Source organism: Diplotaxodon limnothrissa, linkage group LG8 (assembly GCF_057381915.1).
Source record: "Diplotaxodon limnothrissa isolate DT_005_m linkage group LG8, D_limnothrissa_male_GT1.1, whole genome shotgun sequence".
NCBI classification, from domain to species: domain Eukaryota; kingdom Metazoa; phylum Chordata; class Actinopteri; order Cichliformes; family Cichlidae; genus Diplotaxodon; species Diplotaxodon limnothrissa.
Genome location: NC_140603.1, coordinates 26,569,821 through 26,592,110, shown reverse-complemented (window position 1 = coordinate 26,592,110; position 22,290 = coordinate 26,569,821). Strand labels below are relative to the sequence as shown.

Genomic DNA, 22,290 nt, shown 5'->3' with positions numbered 1-22,290 from the left:
CAATCAAATATAAAAGAACCAGTCAGAGTTTCAAACAAAAGTCCAAATTATTTTTATCTAATAAAATTATCTGTTTTTTTGTGTAAATCTAGTAAAATGGTCAGTTGTGTTACAGTCAAGCATTAACTAAAAAAATAAAGGTTTGAAGAGGTTGAGTGGTGTTCAGTGGGATTTTTAAATCGACTGGAGGAGGATAGATAACCTCCACTGATATTATACATGATGGAAAAGGCGTAGGCCTGTTGTGTCAGCTACATTAGAGGCTCTACGCAGATTCAATGCAGAATTAAATTATGCAATAGCAACACGATAGCTAGCTGACATATAAAGATTTTGTACCATGTTCTGGCTGAAGTAATTCCCAAAGAAAAGAAAAGAAAAAAGCAAAACTGTTTAGCAGTTTTCAGCAGGTTTCAGCTTTTTTGTGGATAGCAAACCAAGTAGTTCAATGAGTCATGTTTGGTGCCAATTTTACATTTTAAGAAACAGAGATGCACATTTGCCACTGCTTATGCAAGAAAGACTTTACCTGTCACTTCACAGGCAAGCATAATCTTTATCCGCGCTGTCATTGAACTCATGGGTATTCTATGAAAAAGTTTTACTTGAACTTCTTCTTCTTCTTCTTAACCTTAAATGCTATTTTCTTGCATCTTTCAAGTAAGTGGGACATCACAATAATCCCTCTTAGATAGCAGCAGGTAGCACTAATCTCATTTCCTCTTTCAGTAAATTGTAACTTGATTGATCGTCTTTATGTCAGTGGCAACACAAGTGTAAGAGGATTGGTGTATTGCATAGCCTCTGGCACAGCACCAAGACACCTTGGTACATTTGGAGACAGAAGTGCGTCACTTGTGAAGTTAATGACCAGCGGATTACCGGCTGAGAGAATTAAACTAAGGGAGCAGCCAGCAAGAGGTATGAAGCATAGCACGAGCAGCTTCAAACTGATTTTTTGCTCCCACTAGAGTAGCTTTGCATGATTTGCAATTCATAATAATCCTTATTATATGAGCAGCCTCTCACTTCATCCAAAATCTGAAACTAGCTGATTCAGAGCCCATCACCCCTCCTTTAAGCCAACTTTATTGTGATTGGCTGCTCCTTGCAAACAGAAGATTTGAACAGCAGCTGGATGTGACTTTTATGTGTGATGTCCATATTAGGGACTTTGTGAAACAGAGTTTAGAGCAGTCTGGATTATTTGTAAATACACTGACCTCATTATTTGACACGTTGGCCCTGGTTATGTTAGAGATTAAACATTGTAACATGATTCATGTGACAGGAAATAAGAAAAAGCACAATAAGTCCACTTTTAAGACCCGAAGGTCCAGTCAGTGTACGTACCATCTCCTTACTCGGCGCCAGTATCTCCTCTATCATCATGCTGTCCCGTGTAAACGAGCTCCGGTTCAGCATGTTGGACCTATCAGAACTGAAGGAACGAAGGCTTGGTGTGGTTGTCGTAGTAGATTACCAAGACAACAGTCACAGTGATGGAAAGGGGAGGTGAGGAAGAGGAGGAGGAGGAGGTGGTGGTGGTAGGGGGGAGGGGGGGGGGGCAGAGGGTAAAGGGGTATGAAAGTGAACAGAAAAAACAAAACAAAAAAAACAAACACAAACACATTAAATGCATGCAGCTTCCAGGAACCTGACTGTATGGCACCAGAGACAACAACAACCACAAGAAAACAGATTAAAAGCTGAGAGAAATGACTGATGTGTAATTTCGCTGAAGTGATTAAAAATCGAAATAAAAAATTTCAGATGCAGATGAGATTGTACTTCTGGGGCGATCAGTGTACAGTACTGGTATTTACCCATAATAATGACAACTTTGTTGATAATCAGCTGGCACTATTTTGACTCCTCATGTCTTTGTATACATCTGTCAGCTTGTGCAGGCTGTAATGTTGTTTGTGATGGGAGCTTTGAGACAAACTTTTATGAGGCAAATAAAAAGCATTCCTGAGCGATGACATGACGAATGTTTGCCTGCAACATCCCAACAGCAATTACATCAGTGCCATTAGCTTTATGCAAGTAAACTATTGTGAACCAATTAACTATCAATGGCAGGAAGTGCTCTACAGCACAACTCTAAGTGCTAAAATCACAAGGCTGTGGAAACCAAGAGCAGATGTGGCTGCAACAGATTTATTTTTTCATACAATTATCCAAAGATTTTACATTTATAGCTGGGAGTCCTTTTTCCATTCATTCCATTCAATTGATTAGTGTCTCCAGGACTCAAAAGTTATGTCCTCAACATATATTATTCCTGAAGAAGAAAAAAAAAAGTTTTATTTCAAATTGGTGGAATAATTTCGGGGGGATGTTAATAATGGATTGCATTTATATAGCGCTTTACAATTCCACTATTCATTCACTCTCACATTCACACACTGGTGGAGGCAAGCTACAGTTGTAGCCACAGCTGCCCTGAGGCAGACTGACAGAAGCGAGGCTGCCATATTGCGCCATCGACCCCTCTGGCCATCACCAGTAGGTGGTAGGTGAAATGTCTTGCCCAAGGACACAACGTCCGAGCCGGGGCTCGAACCGGCAACCTTCCGGTTACAAGACGAACTGCCAACTCTTGAGCCACGATCGCAGAGATAAATGTATATTGCATGAAACTGTGTACTAGTTAAACTAAAGGAAACTGCAGAACAAAAATGTTTAATGATCTTAATGAGGGCATAATTAGCAGTCTTGATTTTCTATAAAAAGCCAAAGATATGATTTAAAAAAAGACTGGACGATATCTGACTTCTGTTACAGCCCGTAGTTAAAGTCAGTCTTGTGTTGTGAAGCTATTCAGTACTGAAAGAGGTTCACTTGTCCTGTCCAAACAACAATCTAAATAACATTAAATTCATTTGTACAGCTCCAACTTAAAATTTGAATACTTTTACAAGTAATTCTACTTCTAGCAATTTCTCATTAATGTTGCTCTGGGACTATCACTGCAACTGACCAAATTTATGCTGTCACAGCTTTGGAAATCAGGGAAAATAACTATAACAACTATAGTTACTATAGTAATAAAGTGCTACTCAACCTGTTTGCAGGGATTTATTTATTTTGGTTTGTTTGTTTTTCAGCTTTTTCAGCTGTGTCTCTGTGACATCAACCACAGAGGTGAAGTCCCAGAGATCTGCAAGAATCATTTTTTTCACCTTCGCCAGGTTGATGGTTTAAAATTGGACCTGATAAGCCAGGGGCGAAGGGGATTTAAGGGGAGATCTAACTATGACACAGAATTGATTAACAGCGTGTTAATATATCTTTAGATGATAGATAATCCTCCTTCTCTCATTCTGATAATGGTCATAGTGCTATGATAATAATTTTATATGTTATGCAGCAGGCTTGAAACTTGCAGCTGAGCCCATAAAATCAGCAGGAAAGTGTTTACTGAGGTCGGAAAAATGGACGTGAATGCTGGCTTTAGACAGACCTCGATACAACAAAAGGATTTTTCTTTTACAGACTATGCTTGCAATGTTATGAGATGACAAAAATGTCACTTGGCATGGATTTGTTTCTTCCACAATAACATTGCAATTTCACATTGCGATTTGATTTTGGAACTACTTATCCACATGAAATCACATTTGATATCTTTATTACTGAGTGTTCAGTATATATTCTCTGAAAGTATTCAGGGATAAACTATTTGAGCCTAAACTGATGAAGGCAATAGCATCCTCATTGCCTACAGATATCAGTTCAGGTCCCTGGAAGCTTGATGGAGAAATCAAAATTATGCAAAGCTCCACCTTTGTGGAAAACCCACAAAGACCAAGATACAGTCAAACATAAAAATAAACACCACTATTCTCTATAGCCAGCTGAGCGCTTTTCAACTGAAAGTAAGAAATCAGACAGAGATCACACAGGTGAACCACAGCAAACACACAGTGCCACAGAGTTAACAAAACTGGTCAAGATCATTGCGTTAGTAGTCAAATGTGTTAAACAAATATGGTCAATATGCATTACACTGAACCACAGAGTCATGATACTGATAGCAACTGGGGTTTAAGGGAGTGGGGAAGGGGTGAGATGGGGGAGGTATAGCGAGGCCTCGTCATGCCTTGAGTCTTACCTGACTTTCGGACTAACGTTAACAACGGACATGAGGAGAGAATAAAACATCATGAACAAACAGAGGAGTGGACAGAAAGACGAGAAGCCAGAGCACAGATGCAGGTTGGTACAATGATGACAAATGGCTGACTGCCTAACCAGCTGCCTGAAACTTTGTGCATGAGGGAGGAGTTGCAAATAGGGAGGTGTTAGAGTATTCCAGCTCTGAGATCTGAATGACCCTTAATCTCTGAGGAGAAACATGTGCCTCGATAGCTGCTAAATGCGCCACCATTCTCATCAGTTAGCTATGGTTTGCCTGCTTTTTGTTGCTCTGCGGGTATGAAGCACTTAGTTTTATTTGAGTTTTATCTGTTGTAGCTATAAAAAAAGGGGGAGAACAAAAAGACTGAAACCAAATAGCCCGTGTTTCAGGCCATGGAACCAAATCAGATGTTTGTAAAACTCCAAACATTCTAGAGCTGAGATGAACTGCACACAGATGATAATTCTCCATCTCATCACATTGAATAAGACTTTAAATCTGATCTATTCTTACAACAAACTTCCACTATTTTCATTGTACATGTAAAATGACAATAGAAGGCTATTTTATTCTATTCTTTCTAACAAAAAAAGATTGCTAAGTTGAAATTGGGGATCAGAATTTGTATTACATCAACCTCTAGTATCATAAATTATGCAGGATACTCATGTTCTGCTGTTAATATTATGAGGAAAACCTGGAAGGCACTTTCTAAAACTTTTTTATTTTTATAACATTTTTATTAAAATTTATTATCTTCTAGATGGACTGCACTGGAAGTTATTTGAACCAATTACTGCATGAGAAACCAGTTTGTTAAACTATCTCTAAGCTAGATTGGTCAAACACACACACACACGCACGCACAGACATCACCCCTCAAACAGTGTGTGTTGATCTAACCCAGCACTCAAGGCCATGCAATCAAACGTGCTTCTAATTTCCTGTGGCTCAGCGTGCATGTGTGTCACGCTTTAGATATTCAATAACCCCTCCCTCTTCAGCCAGTTGCACAAGTGTCAATATTTTCATACAAGCATAAAGTTCAGCAGTTGCAGGGTGCAAACTGTAACCTCTGGGTGTGTTTGTGTGTGTGACATGTAGGGATCAGAATAATGGAAAGCTACATTGTTATTTAAAATCTTCTGACATACAAACAAGATCATTTCAACTTAAAAACCTGCAGCTCTGTGAGTTTATCCATTTTCTGTGTGCAAACTGTATTTTTAGATCATGAGGTATCACAAGATTTCTTGTGCTGTTAAAAGTAGTTCATGAACTCTGTTCTGATTAACACTGCAGTATCTAGTCAAGCAGTAACTGTGTCTGAAAAAGACCCATTAAATAAAGATAAAATGCACTACAAAAGAATAGATGACCACAAATGAAGACAAGCATCTGCCCAACTATTTTTCCATAAAAATCCATAAACTCGTGTGAAAGAGCAGTTTCTTGTTTTGTACTTTAGAGGTTTTATTTTAAAACCATTTGACCTATGCTACGCCCATGTTTTTTCTTTTAGGTCTTTGCTGAAAAAGTTCCACAGCACACGTTATCTGCAGATCTTTGTAAAATATGTGGTATGAGAAGATTGGTGACGTAGTGATAGCTTGCAGCCACCTGACTGCTTGCAAGGAAGCTCTGTTTAAATCAATAAAGGGCTAATCAAGGGGCTAAGTCGGTTAGGTTGGTAATCGCTTTCTTCACAAGATTTTTTCACCTTTAACTAGTCTTTAAACCTTCATTCTTTTGCAAATACTCTACTATTTGTCTGTTCCCATGTCAGATATTAGGCTGTATAAAGAGACAAAGGTGATTCTGCCTGACACAGTGACTTGTCTAAATAAATCGCAACATAGCTACACCCTTTATCATCTATTTTATTCTAAATGCCACCATCACCAAGTTAATAGACCTAAACTTCCAGAGGAGACCATAAAATCATCATGAAAAGGTTTAGTGAGGTCATAATTTAAGTCAGAATTAAGGTCAGTTTCTTAATCTTTTTACAAACAGAAGAGTTGCACCTTGCTGGCCTTCAGCAAGATTGCACGTTTAAGATAGTTGTCTTCACATTTTAAACCCAGAAGCTATGCCTGGATCTATAAGAGTCGTGGATCTATAAATACTGCTTCTGGGAAAATGCTGAAACAAAACTACAACCGTGGTAATTTTTTTTAGCCATGGAAATTTTATATTTTTGTAAACCTCCACATTTCTCACAGTCGGCAGCTGCAATGTTATGTATGTCATAACAACTGATGTTACAATGCTACATGTAGAAAACATACAAAAGCTAGGAACAGACACAGCACAAACGCAAATTGCTGCATGTTATAGCATGTTACCTCTGAGATCGTGCCCCAATGCTGAAGCCCATGTAGCCGTCCTGAGGGAGTGAGTCGTCGCCCAGTTCCCGCAGATCCTGGGGGGCCATATATTTGTCCGTGTCCCCCGTCATCGCATCGTCACCTGGTGGTTTAAAACACAGAGAGCGTTAACTTTACAAAAAAGGTTCTGCATACATTTTTACTCTCGTCTGCAGAAGGTAATGCCAAAACTTTAAGGTCACAGTCTCTTCAATCAATAACTGCTTTCTGGGTTTCTTTTAGCAAGTTAGATCTTTAACACAAATCTGTGCTGCCCAGTCAGTTGGCCCTGTTTTTTATCATTCATGCAGACCAAAACACACACACACACACACACACACACACACACACACACACACACACACACACACACACACACACACTGGCTCTTTTAGACAGATCAATGCAGCTTCTGCTTACAGGCTGTTTTCCAGTCCAGTTTTGGTTCAACAAACACAAACAAAAGTCCTGCTGTCACTGAAAGCTTTTTGTCTCTGTCTCCTGGTGACAAAAAATGGTTAACAGTAACAAGTGAAGCTTGGAAACAGCAAATAATTCCACTATCAGGGCCTACAAAACTAACTTTTATATCAAAATAAAGGTACGTTTTCAGCAGGTTTAACTGACCACAAGAAGAAAATGCTTTCTCTGCAGCCGAGCCCCAGGACATCATTGCAAGTATGTTGCAAAGAAGTGGTTAGAAACATACGTTACAGGTGTCGCAAGAAAACAGGTAGGAGCATGCTATTCCCCTCAGAGGTACAGTAGTTCCTAATCTACTGATGAACCTGTGACTGCAGAGTTAAAAAAGCGAGGGGAGGAGAGCAAGTGCATGCAGGCGGAAAAATGAGGGGAAAGAAAAGGAAGGCATTCCAACAACCACAAAGCAACAGAGACCCCCCCTCTCCTTCTCGTGTCCCCTCACCCCCTGCTGGTACAGCACCCCTCCCCCTAAACTTTCTCTCTCTTTCTTGCACACACACATATTCACAAACATTTTACAGACCCCATCTGGCCACATTCCAACCCATTCTCCAGGAACCCTTCTCATTTTAGCTTCAACATGAGCAGAAACCCCCTTCTCATTTAGCCACAAACTCACCTCCTGCTTTAAAGCACTTCATTCAGCCACAAGTCCAGTTTGGAGGATTTTGCCCTGAACTAACTTTTCCTCGACTTGTAACCTCCCTTTAGCTCTCTGTCGCTCTCTCCTGCACACACTGTCTATCTTTCTTTCACAGCCCGGCACTCACACAAACAGATCGGCTTTCTCCCGCCTACCCACTCCAGGATTATCCAGTGTGTGTGTGTGTGTTTCCGAACAGACACCTAGAGCTCACTGCAAGACAGAAATAGTAAGTGGGTGTGTGACTTAGACTTAGCCGTCTAACACTGAAACTGGATGTACACATAGAGTGGAATGCACAAACTCTGTTTTCCTTAACTTCCAGTTCTCAATCTTGTGATTTCTATTCGTGCACTGGTTTGTTTACATATCATATTGTATGTCTCTTTAATTTCCAAAGCACGGCTGACTCTGTCTGCCCCCCCCCTTTTTTTTATCTCTCTTGCTTCTCCATGTAAATTCTTTGGTGTCAGTCACAAATGACCTCACTCATTCAGCTGCTTTGCATGTCAGAAAGTTGTAACTTTGCCACGTCTTTCCTGAATCAGATATTATGCAAATATCTAATAAAGAACTGGAACTTGCAGCTTGGTAGAAAATTGAAAAGCCATTCCAAGTCCAGCAAAATGTGCTGATAATAATGCAGAGGTTCTAGACTGCAGTATGGGCAGAGTGAGCTTTGGTGACTAAAAGCAACCTTCGCCAAATTTAGCTTAAGATTCTAACAATGTGACTTCTGCCACAACCCACATGAAAACAAAGGATGAAGCAATGCAGATTATACCGGTTGGCACTGACACCGAAGCATCTAGAGACACGAGGGAAATACAGGCATGTATTTATCTGTGCAACAAACCGATGTTGTACATTGTCATGGATAATGTGGATAATGCAAATTCTTCACTTGTATACACACTTTTTTAGATTCTAGTCAACAAAACCAATACTCAGTGTATCTGCAGTAGTTGCAATTCAACATGTTATTTTCATGAACATGTTTTCTTTCTACATTATCCCATTATTTTTCAAAGTATTCTGCTGACATGCCTGTTTGCACTTCTATGGACTGCACTGTTAATTTTCAAAAGGACAGTGTACTGTTTTAAAAACATTATCTTTTTTATTTTACCTCCAACCTTCCTGTCTTTTTTTGTAAGTGTTATATTATCCACAAGGCTGACAGTCAATGTTCTGGCTAGAGCCTGATGGATTTTTAAGATCAATACTGACACAGATTTTATCATATCATTTTGTAAAAGCCAGTATTCTGATATATCAGCCCTTTTTTTATTCAGCTACAAAACATAAACAGGTATTGCTCTGTTATATGTAAATTAATTGAAGGGTGTTTCTCCAGTCTTTACTTTTTAAATGTTCATTTATCAGCTAGTTTAAATGTTGGTACAGAAAGACTGTTAAATAGCTAATGCTGGCCAATAACACCGGCCCACTGATACACCAACGCCTGATTCTTGAACCTCCAAATTAATTCAATTTCAAATTTGCATTTTCTGCCCGTAATAGATGTGGAAGGGTTCATTTGAGGTAACATTTAGGCAGTAAACAGAATCTGACTTTGGAAAATCACTAGAGACTGTTTTCAAACTTTAGGGCCCTTGGCTATTAAGAAAAGCATCAAGTTTCTGTAATGCATTTTAAAGCCAAGAAGCAAATCTGTTCATGCTGACCATTTATGTGCCACATGTCCAAACACTTTCTATCTAAGGCTGTATTAAAAACTTGAAGCCCCCAGATAATTAAATATCGAGGGTTAGTGAACGTGCCGGAGGCGCACACAGAACTTTCCAAAATCACAAAAACACCTTTCACATAGTGGCTTTCACCCATATTGAAAAGTTGATAACAACTTTATGGTAACCACCTAACAAGACTACCCAATTTTAAAAACAAAACAAGTATATTTAAAAACAGCTGAAAAGCTACTTCTTGTTTGTTGGTTCCAGCTGTTTATGTAAGTTTTCTTTTGAGTTTATTACATACTTATTACATATATAGAAGTACTAGAAAGCCACAGTCTGTTTGCAAGCTTCTCCAAAGCATGAGAGCTGCACACACACTTGTAGCTCACTTCAGGGGCGATTTATAACCTGCAGTTTGGTAAAAGTTTGATTCTTTTTTTTCTAAAGTTTACTAAAGACTGCTTGGATGGCTTCCCATAATTACTTGTTATAGCCTTCTCAAATTCTTAAAGGTACTATAAAGAAAACAGCTGTAAAGGAAACTCTGATCTCATGAGTTTTAGTACCTAAAAACTCGGAAACACTGACTCTTTCTGTTACTGTTCTGGGAACATTTGAGTGAAACTGGGAGGAGATCAATAATGCAAGTGACTCATCACAATGACAGAATGCCATCCCCTGAATACAGTGATAACACCAGCATTGTTGGGCAGCCCTTGTCTGAAAGAAGGTTCTTATTTGCAGCCTATTAATCAGTTTTATTACATAAATGAACAGGTTGTCCTCCTTAAATGACAGGTTGCTATATTTAGCTATATTTACAATGTGAATCGGCAAAACTTCAGACAGGAATAAAGGGCCAAAGATGGAAAAAAGACATTAAAATCAGTCACTACATTGGTTATTGGTCATAAACTGAATACCGACATGCCGTGTGTATGTTTTACCCTTTAAATCCTTTAACCAACTTTAACTGACTTTACTGGTCTGGAAAATCTCTCACGAAGGCAAAGTTTACAAATTGCACAGGGGTCTCCTGATTTAGATCATGGATTGAGTGTGTTACTGGAGATGTTAAACACCATTCCTCCACTGGTATGCGAGCTTGAGAGTGTATATTTGTGCGCGTTGAGTTGCCCTCGTTATATTTTTAGATCAAAAATTAAACACGGACACACTGCTGAAGCTCTACAATCAAAACAAGCACTGCACAAAGTCAGCGTGAAGGCAAGTCATGCACATATGTATGAAATCTTTTTTTTTTTTTTTAATACCAACAAAATCACACACAGTGTTTAGTTGCATCAGTTCAGCTGTGCCAGTTCACGCTGGGTATTAGAGTTAGTTACAACAAGATCACTTTCGTTTGACTTACAGGAATAGCTGATGCAGATATTTCCAACATCCATTTCTGTTTAAACACAAGCAGAATCACATTTGACCATTTCTGTCTACATTTGGAAACACACAGTGTAAAAGATGGACCTAGCTTCCAGCTCTCAAAAGAGGAAACTATTTCATGACCAGTAGGGGGATGACTCTTTTCCTTGAAAAAAAACACTTTTGGTTATACAAGTCTGCAGAGGTTTGCTGTGTAACATCATGTGCACCTTTCTCAAAACTTGTCCGTCCTAAAAACATGTGCATTTCCAGACTGGTTGGCAAGGGGTTCCTGGGGTTCCTGGTTGTAGCTAGGTGAAATCAGTCTCAAAGACTGGCGCAATGACAATGTTCTTGCAATTGCTTTCATTTCTAGTATATTGCCAAAGTCGTCTGTAGTTTGCACGGAAGATGCCAACTCGTCTGCATACACTTTGTAGTAAAACTTGACGGTCTCCGTTTTTTGCTTGTGGAGTTTCACTACCATCTGAAGAGTAGCTGAGTGTCTGCAGAGAAGTTGGTGTCCTCCAAATAATCTATGGACAACCTTGGCAATCTGCAAGCAACCAAAGCAATCCCAACAAGGTTTTTGGCATCCGTTCAGGAAATGCACATTTTTTCCTCTCACAACCAGTGGTTTCAGACTGGTCTCACACTAACTTACACTGTCACCAGGAGTATTACACATCAAAAATGGCAGAAAATTTAGTATCACATGGTTAGCAGGCACGTGTCTGCAAAAACTAAACAGGAAAATTGCCCTTAGCTCCCTTACTTTGGACCTCGGTATTATGTAATAAACTAATTTGCTAGTTTTTGGGACAAAGTAAATGAAAGATGTAGTTCATTATGTAAATTATGGTCATTATTAAGAGGAGGATTAACTAGGGTATGCTCACTGGGTAATGACTTGTCAATCTCAAGTCAGAGCCACACTTTACTTGTCACATCCTATTTCAAAAAGCTAGAAGGCGGAGGCGAGATTTGTGTATGATCACATTACTCCAGCCTTCGTTTTTATCAGTTGCCATCTCATCTCTTTTTTTTTATCCTATTTTCCCTCAAAAAATTCAAATTTCTAATGCAAACTTGGACCAGTAAAACTCAGTAAAACTCACTGTGAGGTCACCAGAATATCGAGACATAGAGCTATACTGTATTTACATTTCATTAAGTACACTGTATTTGACATCAGCAGAGGTTTTCTAGTAATTTTGTGATATATTCACACTACTGCAGGAAAGTGAACTGTTAAAAGTAGATTACATTTCTGCAAGTTGCTCATATTTATCCACTGTAAACTACAGAAACCATGAAGCGTGTGACAAGCTAAAAATGAAAGCCTATCATTGGGAAAACACCACAGGGGGGAGGACGAGCCAAGCTCCCCCCCTAAAAAAAAAAAAGAAATCTACTGATCATTAATTCCCTGTCTGTTTGTCATTGGGCACTGGTGGTCAAGAGCTCAAGTTCAGATCCTTTTGAGCCATACAGGAGTCTAAAAAAAGAGTAGAAAAGAGTAAACACACACACACACTGCAGCAGCTGCTTCAGTGTGTTTGCTTTGGCCTGAACGTGTGAAACTACAATGAAAGCATCACTGACAAGCCCACGAAGACAAAGGATCAAGTGTATGTGTATTCTACTCCGCGGTGTGAAAAGAAATCTGTTACACACTTCCCGACGCTCCATATCCAGACAGTTGGCATGGCAACCGGCAGAAAGGCATATCCCCTGCATTTGGTTGCACAAAAGTACAGGAGGTTTCACAAAAATGCAGTGTGTGCGTGTGGAAGGGGGAAGGCAGCAGGGGAAAGTACTCAAGTACAGCGTGGTGTCTCACACATGCATGAATGAAGAACAAAAGTTTTGGAAAAATACTTGGGAAAACAATGAAGAAGAGAGTAGTGCCATTTTAAAGCCATGCCAAAGTTAGTGATTCTCAGTAATTGAAAACACTGCTTCTAGTGTCACGTCAATAAATCACCCTCATCACATCATAAGTTTAAGACATCCACAGTGCTGTGACTTCACTATATTCACAATAAAACAAACAATTTTTTTCTAATATGGTTGACATCGGAGCTTTTTGCTAGCAACCAGATATATGAAATACTCCAAAAATCAATCTGGAGGAGGTAAAAACATGGCACATTAATACAACTAATTGATGATTATTTAAAAAAAAATTCTGTCTTGTTACCTGCTTAACCTTAACGAAATATAGTAGCCTGAAACTGACATTACGAGACAAAACATGTTAAACATGTAAGCATAGATGAGTGTTTTGTGGCACTTTTTTTGCCAATTCTATTGCTAGTATCCACCTCTATCTCCTTCAAGGTTAATTTGATTTCAAGTGCATCCCATCATATTGCAACTTTTAGACATTTATTAGTCTTTTGCAGGCAGACATAAATGACAAAGACACCTTTGTGCATTTTGACAGACAAATAAAGGTGCTTTGGTGAAAAAAAGATCTGCAGTATCGAAACATTTTTCCTCAATTAGCATTATTAATCTGTAGCATAATATAGGCTGTTTTACATGTGAGTTATTATTTATTTTGAATGAATCGTGATTCCACTGTGACACAAGAAAAGCAAGAGACTGGAAATAGTTAGAACAAATGAATGACGCGTTAGAGAAGGGTTGTAAAAGGAAATGCTTTAAAGAACAAAAAATGTAGAAAGATTAAAAAAATAAAATACCTTCTTCCACATCAGAAAAATAGTCCTCTGTGATCATTTCGGGGATATTGGCTTTATACACTGTGTGTTTGAATGAAGGAAAGACAAAAAAAGAACCAAAAATAGATGGAGAAATCATATTCACATCAAAATCATAGGAAAAGGAAGAACTGAAAATAAACGTGATTATTATTATTAAATGTTTTAGTTCCATTTGTTACATTGAAAATATCAAAATAAAGTTTCCAATCATGCACACGATTGTATGTCAAGTCACAATTTGGACTCAAATTTAGAAGTTAGAGTTATATTTGAGATATGAAACTCATAGATTTTAGATAGTAACCTGAAATTTTGACTTAGTAATGGAAAAAATATGTGTTGCTTTGGGGGGTTACAGTGGCGGAAACAAACCTTTCAATTATCAAATAAAAAATAAACAAATAAACATACTGGTTGAAGAACAACAGCAGGTTTTTTCTTCTGAATTACTCAGAAGAAGTAGAAGCAACACAAAATCTTTCATTGACAATAAAAAAAAATAGAGGGAAATCTAACAATGACAGTACAGTGCTGAAATATTCACTTATTCCAGCCACAAAAGCAAATGTGACCCAAGCTGATATTTTAAAGAATTTGTCTCTCTTCAGGTTGCAAAGACAAGTCTTGCCTTGATATTTATACATCAATAGAATTACTTTAAAAATGCTGTTAAGCAAAACTTTACCTTCATCATCGGACATGTCCAGCACCTCGTTCATGGTCTCGGGGACATTCATTTTGTGCTTCTCGATTACAGTCTGTTGAACAGAAACACGCTCTTAATATCATGACAGTAACTTTACCAAAGTACACGTAATCCAGATTTCTATCCCAGTACAACAGCATCTCTATTCCTGCACTGTTTACTGTGACAATGTTCCAGTAACTTTGCATTTCTATGTTTATGTAGGTCTTTTCTTTCATGTTATTTTTTTAATGTAGCAATACAAACTTATGTGCGCAAATAATAATTCAAAATGTTCTAGAAAGCCTTTGACAGTAGCTTTTATATAGATATATTTTTTTATGTCTGTGAAGGCTCTCAGTCATCCAGGTCATCGTAGTCTATGGAGCTTGGAAAGAAAAGCATCTGGACTTCTTAAAGAGCTTCTTTAAGTTCTTATAGAACTTAAAGAAGTCCAGACGCTTTTCTTTCCAAGCTCCATAGAATTAAGTTTTTTAAACACTATCTTAGGCCAGTGCCTTCAATGCTTCTGTTTTTGTGAAGTAACTGCCTGTTACTTCACTGTTAATGCCCGAGGCATTTCAAGATAGCTGCTAAGCGGCAGGAACTGCCTCTAGGATTCAGATTTAAGTATAACTACTACTAAGTTTAAGTATAACTGTATCTATACAGTTAGATACAAGTAAACCATTGAGAAGCCATATTAAACCATACATCACATTTGAACACTCTTTTAAACACATACACACCTGAGTGGTCAGAGTCTCCTCTGTGACCACCTTGAGCGTGTCCACAACAGAGATATAGCCGAGCCTCCTTGCAATGGACAGAGCGCTGTTTCCATTCTGGACAAGTAATAAAAATGATGAGAATTGGTGTTGAAACTAAAAATAAATGAATAAATATTTCAGATTTCTGAGCGTACTGACATTAGTGAGTTCATTGGGCGATGCTCCATGGTGTAACAGCAAGTTGATGATGTGTGTGTGTCCCTGCTGTGCAGCCTGATGGAGAGGTGTGTAGCCGTTCTGCGGGGGAGGGATGAGAGAGAGCATTAGAAGATGTTCACAGAGACAGAAAATCAGTGACGTATGGTGAATATACACGAAAATAACAGTTACCTTTGTCTTGGCGTTGACCTTCGCCTGATTTTTCAGCAGAAAGTTAACCATCTTCACGTTGCCATAGTGACAGGCCACATGAAGTGGAGTGTATCCAAGCTGATGAAAAAGAAATGTAACTTCTGTTAGCACCACTGTGGCTACAATAAGGCATGTATTCATACACTGAAGCCAAAAGGCAGGGAGAGCAGGTGCAAGACCCCCCTAAATGACAACAGATACGACACTCAAATCAAAAATACCACATATGACATAAGATGGAAAACTTGGGGTAGAGGTGGGTTGGAAAGAGGCTTGCAGAGGTAGCAGCAGATGAGCTGTAGGCTGATTGTGGCCTATGTGAATTAACAGTCTTCCCAAGTCCCTTTATAAAACAATAAGACCACATGAGAAACTGGTGAGGATAACTGATTTCTGTATGGCCTATGAGGATTTTTGCCCTGTGACAACTTAATGTTCAGACTGCTTCAGCACCCACACTTTGAGACAAGAGCTCATTTATTTTGTCTGAAAATTAAGCTGAGTGTAAACTGTGAACATTTAAGCAGCTGCACGTGAAACATGTCCAATGCAAACCAAAACAGTTGTTCTGCCGTGCAGTTTGAAGTTGACACTCTAACACTGTTTCATAAGATCTGAAATTCAAGTTGACTGTCTCACAAAGTAAAAGCTATATTTCCAAAATAAAGGCAAATGGAAGCGAGAGAGGAAAAATAGGCAAAATTCAATGTCTGAATTCCTACAAAGAAGGAAATTTAGTTAATTTGCAGCAGCAGAAGCTTTGTTTGTATGATGCGTCCTCCAGCTGTTGCCATTTCCGAGCCAAGGAGGTCATGACATGGAAACACATAGCAGAGGTATTCCAGCTGTGATCAGCATAGCCCGCAATTACCAATCTTATATTTATAAAACAACAATATTAGACAGGGTGGACTGCAATTAACTTTAAAGACTGCTGAAATCCCACAGTGCTTATGCGCCTTTAAGGGCAGCTATAAAAGAACGATATCGTTTATTTTTGTGTGAGTTCTGTAAAAGACTCAAAGGCTGGACATGATTCAGCAGCTGTTAATGTCTAAATAAGTTCTGGCAGGACTTTTTGCGCTTCTTGATGGCATTTTAAAATCATGTCTTTTTAAAAATTACAAGGCATGTGTTTAATTATTCAATTATCCTATTAAAACTAGAAATGTGTCACTTTTGTGGGAACCTGCCTTGTCAAAAATACAAAAAGTGAGAGCACTGGCACAGACCAAAGCCCAAACCCCAAATGATACTTAATTTACAGCGGTGAAGTGGCAAGATAAGCAAATCCACTTTGCAAATGCCTTAATAACTTTAATCCAAAGACATGAGGAGGCTATCATTACCTTGGTCTCTGGATCTATGAAGGCTCCTTGGTTGCACAAGACCTCAGCAACATTGACTTTATCCTCCTGGGCAGCCAGGTGAAGTGGAGTCAAACCAGACTGAAGGTACAGAAACAAAGAAATAGAGAAATACAGTCAAATACACAAATGACAGAAGAGTGCTGAACACAGTAGTTTGACTGAGACAGCTTGAAATGAAGCCGTTTAAGACACAATGACAGGTTTGCACATCACGGTAATGAAGCACAAATGACAGAAAAATGACAAAAGAAATAACCATCAGAATAACAGAGTTCTGGATAAACAAATATTATTTGTGTAAGTAAAATCAAGGCCCTGTCTGTTTGATACGTGTCGATGGTACACAGACACAAATACACTGCAAACATTAATCTTCTGTCATTGCATGTCAGCCAGAGATCTACACACTAATAAAGGGAAAACACCTTATTGCCCATGTGAATAGGAGCGTCCCGAGCCAGCAGCAGCGTCACAATGTCCACGTTTCCTTCCTGCGCTGCAAGGTGCAGGGGAGTGATGCCCTGCCGCGTTACAGAGTTGGTAGAGGCGCTGTATTCCAGTAAGGTGGTCGTTATCTCCATCTGATTCTTCTTAGCTGCAATATGTAGTGGAGTGTAACCATTCTGGAAAGCAGAGAACGGGAAAATTGACCGTTTTTCTTTTATAATTGAGCTAAGTCACATTTTGTCTTTGCAGAAGACAAAAACTCTGTAACCCTAACCCTGGTTCAATGTTCCACAGAATTAATGTAGCACTCTTGACCCTTCATGATGCTGGCTGGTAATTGTAATAATTACAATGCTAACTGTACAAGAAAAAAGATGACGGGGGGGAGACAAAAAAGGAGACTGAGAATCTTATTTATTTCCCTCTTCCAAACTGAAGAGAAAGTAGCATGTATATATACCAGAGGAAAAAGGAACCACTTGTATTGATCCTTGTTCTTATGCAGCAAGGAAACTGGGCATGAGTGATGGATATTCGGTAGTTTTAGAGGATTTGCTTCATTTGTAAAGAAACTTATTTGTAACTTTTGTCTGCAACCAATACAATTCCCAGTGGAGAGGTTCTCCAGGCCAGCACGGTTGGCAGAAGCCAAGTTGGAGATGCGATATGGTTCTAAATATCTACCTAGTGGTGAAGAGCAATATTTTTAAGCTTCATTTATGTCCCGAACCTGAAGATATTTGCCTTAAAGGATTAAAAAAATGCATCCCTTCAGTGTTCTACCAGAAAATATTGGACTCTTGTTGACTTCAGCAGGAGCTCTACCAAAATATATGATGATAGCGTGGAAGGGCAATCTAATCAGCATGTGGAGCACAGTGTAATTGCATGTAATTGGCCGAATGAATCTAGGTCAGTGTGCTCTCATCCTGAGCCAAAGTGAGGGGTTTTAGTGCATTGTAGGAACATTCAATTTGACCTCCACTGACAGTTTGATTGACTCTTACCTTTGCAGCAGCGTGCGGTGAGGCTCCCTGGTTGAGCAAGAGCAGCGCCACCTTCTGGTTATCATAGTGTGCTGCTACATGCAGTGGAGTTAGTCCACTCTGAACACACATACACAACAATTGTTAGACGGTGATTTATCGTACATGTCGTGGAGAGCAGCTGGAGCAGAGGTGACGTGGAAAGTATTGTGAAAGCTACACCCACGATGACAGCTGAGGCGGTACTGATGTGTGCGACATCAATATAAGTCTCTCTCAGATGCACAAACATGCATTACCTTTCCAGCAGCATCAGGCTGAGCATTCTTCTGCAGCAGCAGGTTGGCCACCTCGATTTTCCCATATTTTGCTGCGACGTGCAAAGGAGTGAAGCCCTTCTGCAGAAACACAAAGGAACATTACACCTAATTTAATACAGTTACTTCTTCTCCCATGACTCATTTTCTACACATGGCAGCCCAACAGAACCACATGTGTTTAATCATAAAGTAAGCGAGCAATTTTCAGGATTATGTCATGACAACATGGAGAACTGCCCCCTTGGTCCTTAAACACAAATCAGCACAGGGTGGAGAAACTTAGTGCTTGATTTAGATTCTTTAGCTCTGAGGGAACAGATTCAAAAACCATGATCATGATTCAGAAGCGGGCCTGTAGAAGTTTGTATGGAAAGACGGAGGAAGCTAATGGGATGTAGAGATGGGAGTTTAACTGCAACTCGATTAAATTAAACCTCACTGGGATTTGGGACGTATGTGTGCGTCATATGTCTTTTACATTGAGTACAAGTTACTGCAGCTCCAAACAATGTAAGATTTGAAAACCATGTTATGCACATAACCTAAGAAGAAAGTCTTACACTTCTGGTTTTACAATTGCATCACAGTCTTTAAAGCTGTTGTGAATTTAGTGGACTTTCTAATGGGTGGAGCAACTTAAAAACAAAGCGGACATCTGAAACCTGTTGCTAAATTTTCTGATTCATCCAGACATTGCTAAAAAATTACCTGGTCTGTCTTTAAAGAGTTAAAAATACGTGGCCATAAAATGCTCTGCTGAAACGTAAATTGATGCTTTTGAAATGAGTAACTGACATGGAAAACTGAGCCAAAAGTCGACAAAGGCTTCTCCAGCAACAGCATTTCATTTTCAGACTCTATGCTCTTACTTTGTCCACAACCTTATTATGACACATCTTTTCCACTGGCAGACTGTCAACTATAACTGGTATTCCACAATCATGTAACTCCACTCAGTCCAAATGTTGCAAAATCCCTGTAGAATTCATGCATTAACATTTTTCAAGCTTTTCCAGGATGAGACAGGACAACCATCATGTTACCAGCTGCAAGGATGCAAATCTAGCTGATCTGCAACAGGATAAAACCTCCTCTCTGTCTTCAGCAGATTGAATTAAAGTTTTTGGACTAGTTTATGAGTATAAGCACATAAGCCATCAGTGTCTGTGTGAGTACTGATTAACTAGTTTGCCTGCACAATATGTTTGTGTGCATCTGTGGGTTTGAATAATAATTTTGTTTATGTGCAAGTTTCATATTTACCTTAGTAGTAATGCCCAGACTAGCTCCATGGTCCAGCAGCGTTGCAGCTATATCTCTGTGCCCCTCCCTGGCGGCTAGGTGTAGGGGGGTGTATCCAGAGTTGGTCGTGGCATCTGAGTATGCTCCGTTCGCCAGGAGCTGCTGCACAATATCTTGCTTACCAAGACGGCTTGAGATGTGCAGAGGAGTCTGGTCATCCTGATAGAAAAATCCAGCAAAAAACACCTTTTATTATTAAAAAGGACCAACATTTGGAGCCATGTTTCTGGACAAGATGCAGCCCACTTAACAAATGTTTTTGGTATCTCCAAACTCCTGTGGAAAATCTCTGGCTCCATCTGCTAATCGCGCCAACTGCATTTTTGTTGTTTTGCAGTGACATTCAAAAAAGAAAAAGAAAAACACATTTGCAACTTAAACAGCAAGACAATGAATTTGCCATAAAGCAAGAGAAAGCAAACAAGGAGACAGATTCACAGCTGAAGCCTCTTCAGTGACCCCTCTTATATTTTCACATTATTTATTTTAAATGGCAGCGTATAAACAGAGTAAATTCAGAATGAGCTTCTGTGCTTCGCGTAACACTTATTCTCCCCTGAAGCCATCCATTGAAAATACTGAAGCATATGTGACACAGACATTTCTCTGATGTAATATATGGGACTGTTTTTGCATTGTATTGGTCTTGAACAATAGCATACGTATGATAATAGAACCAAACTGATACAGGAATTTCATTGAAGAAATATTTGCACAAATATATTGGAATATATCATTTTTAAATTTAATGCAATGTACTTCACAAGCTATTGGGCATTTTAAATGCAACACACTGCTCACCTCCACATCCCCTTAGGAGTAATGTATATTCGACTAAATATGTGATAGACTGCAAACAAAGCATCTGAAGCTGCTCTAGTGAACAAATTATGTTAGAAACTCAACCATTATTATTGGCTCATGCTGGATAACATGCAACATGTTACATATTTGCAGCAGGCTCATATTGGCTAATAATATTATCCAAGGAATATATCAGTTGGGATCTATTGGAAAGAATTTATTTCATCATCATCATATTGTTACAGGTACAGGGAACCCTATTACTTTTCATAGCAGTGCAGGACAGGGACATGAATAACTTATTAGACGTCACATTATTTGTCCTGTGAGCTCCAGGAGGTTGTTCTTTGTGTACAGGCTCTGATCAGCTGACCTGTGTTGTTGCTGCTGGCTCTGCTGGAGGTTTTTTTGCTCTTTTTGGATTTACTAAACTGAATTCTACTACATGAGCAGATGTGGTATGCGCTAATATGGCTGCTTTCCATCTGCTGGCCAGTTTAAAGGTGGATTTTGGGAACTGATGACTTCTCCTTTTGACTTAAGCTCACAGTGACCACAGATACCACAGTCTTTTCTGCACCAGTCCAGCACAGTCCATTACTGTAAACTGAACCACAATGCTGGAAATCACCCAGTTCAACATGCACTTACTGCCTGTGATTCTCACAAAACCTTATTATCTTTCAATATATTGTATAAGACATTTCCCAGTAAATAACCAGATAACTTTAGCAACACATTTGCTGAGTCAAAGTCACACTCACATAATAGCAACTCTGTTTATCATGACTGCTCTTTTGTAGCTCTGAGTAGATTGTAGATCCTTGCGAATAACAGCCTCGTGTAACTAGAATTTTTACTCCTATTTGTATCCAAAAAATGCATAAAAGGACAAACAAGAAAAATGATTTATGAAGAGTGTGCAGGTGAAGCATAAGGCAACATTATTTTCTAATTTGTTGAGTATTGCAGCTGCTTACATAAAAGAACTGCAACACATAAAAAACCAGACTCGCTTGATATTATTATGTATGAAATGCACACCAGGTAGCGTTACTTAATAAATTAAGCTGACAGAAAGTTTTTCTGAATAATTTTGACCCATGACTGTAACTTTTCAGTAATTAAACATGTGCAAAGACACATTACATAAGCATACAAACACACACTTGTGCTCACATTTAGTAGCTCTAATGCCCAGGCGCATATAAACACCAGATAATCGTTACTGATTGAGAGTGATGCTCTACCTTGGCCTTGGCGTCGACTCGTGCTCCATTCTGAATCAGATACCGGACCACATTGGACTGTCCCGCCCTCGCTGCCATGTGGAGTGCTGTCTCCCCCCTCTGAAGCACACGCAGAAAACGAGGGATGGATAGTTATTCCAAAGTTTTGAATGTTACTCTTTCTTTGAAAACACCCTCATACAAAAAAACTTCTTTTTGTGAAGACGTACACTGGGAAGGAGTGGCTGACAAAGAGAAAGAGCCAGATAGACCCCCTCGCTCGCTCTCCACACCCAACTCACCATAATGACGTCCCATAATGCTCTGTTACTACGGTAACCTGGCCACAGACACGACGTGGGCGACCAAACACTCGGGGTTGAAGAGTTGACTGTGCACTACTCGTTCCCCTCTTTCTTTCTTCCTCGCTCTTGCCTTTCTCTTTGGCTCAGCTTACTTTTTTCTCCTCTTTTTCTCCTTTCATGTCATCCCAGAGTTAATGGGGTCAGTAGTAAAGTTTGTAGCTCCTACTGAGGAGTGTCGATGGACCA

At 39.2% G+C, this 22,290-nt stretch overlaps 1 protein-coding gene across 2 annotated transcripts in view; it reads right to left on the bottom strand.

The window, feature by feature from the left end:
- Positions 1 to 22,290, bottom strand: part of LOC146627051 (ankyrin-3-like) — a 155,035-nt gene that overhangs the window by 41,776 nt on the left and 90,969 nt on the right. The window contains exons 14-28 of one of the 2 annotated variants that reach the window (XM_085361574.1): positions 21,761 to 21,859; positions 19,668 to 19,865; positions 18,384 to 18,482; positions 18,106 to 18,204; positions 17,077 to 17,274; positions 16,631 to 16,729; positions 15,261 to 15,359; positions 15,069 to 15,167; positions 14,889 to 14,984; positions 14,140 to 14,212; positions 13,434 to 13,493; positions 10,718 to 10,753; positions 6,496 to 6,619; positions 4,121 to 4,132; positions 1,354 to 1,456 (exon numbers count right to left, since the gene is read on the bottom strand). In XM_085361574.1, coding sequence (XP_085217700.1) covers positions 1,354 to 1,456; positions 4,121 to 4,132; positions 6,496 to 6,619; positions 10,718 to 10,753; positions 13,434 to 13,493; positions 14,140 to 14,212; positions 14,889 to 14,984; positions 15,069 to 15,167; positions 15,261 to 15,359; positions 16,631 to 16,729; positions 17,077 to 17,274; positions 18,106 to 18,204; positions 18,384 to 18,482; positions 19,668 to 19,865; positions 21,761 to 21,859 — 1,494 coding nt within the window. The remainder of the gene's footprint in view (positions 1 to 1,353; positions 1,457 to 4,120; positions 4,133 to 6,495; positions 6,620 to 10,717; positions 10,754 to 13,433; positions 13,494 to 14,139; positions 14,213 to 14,888; positions 14,985 to 15,068; positions 15,168 to 15,260; positions 15,360 to 16,630; positions 16,730 to 17,076; positions 17,275 to 18,105; positions 18,205 to 18,383; positions 18,483 to 19,667; positions 19,866 to 21,760; positions 21,860 to 22,290) is intronic. The other variant, XM_085361572.1, reaches the window with a different exon arrangement.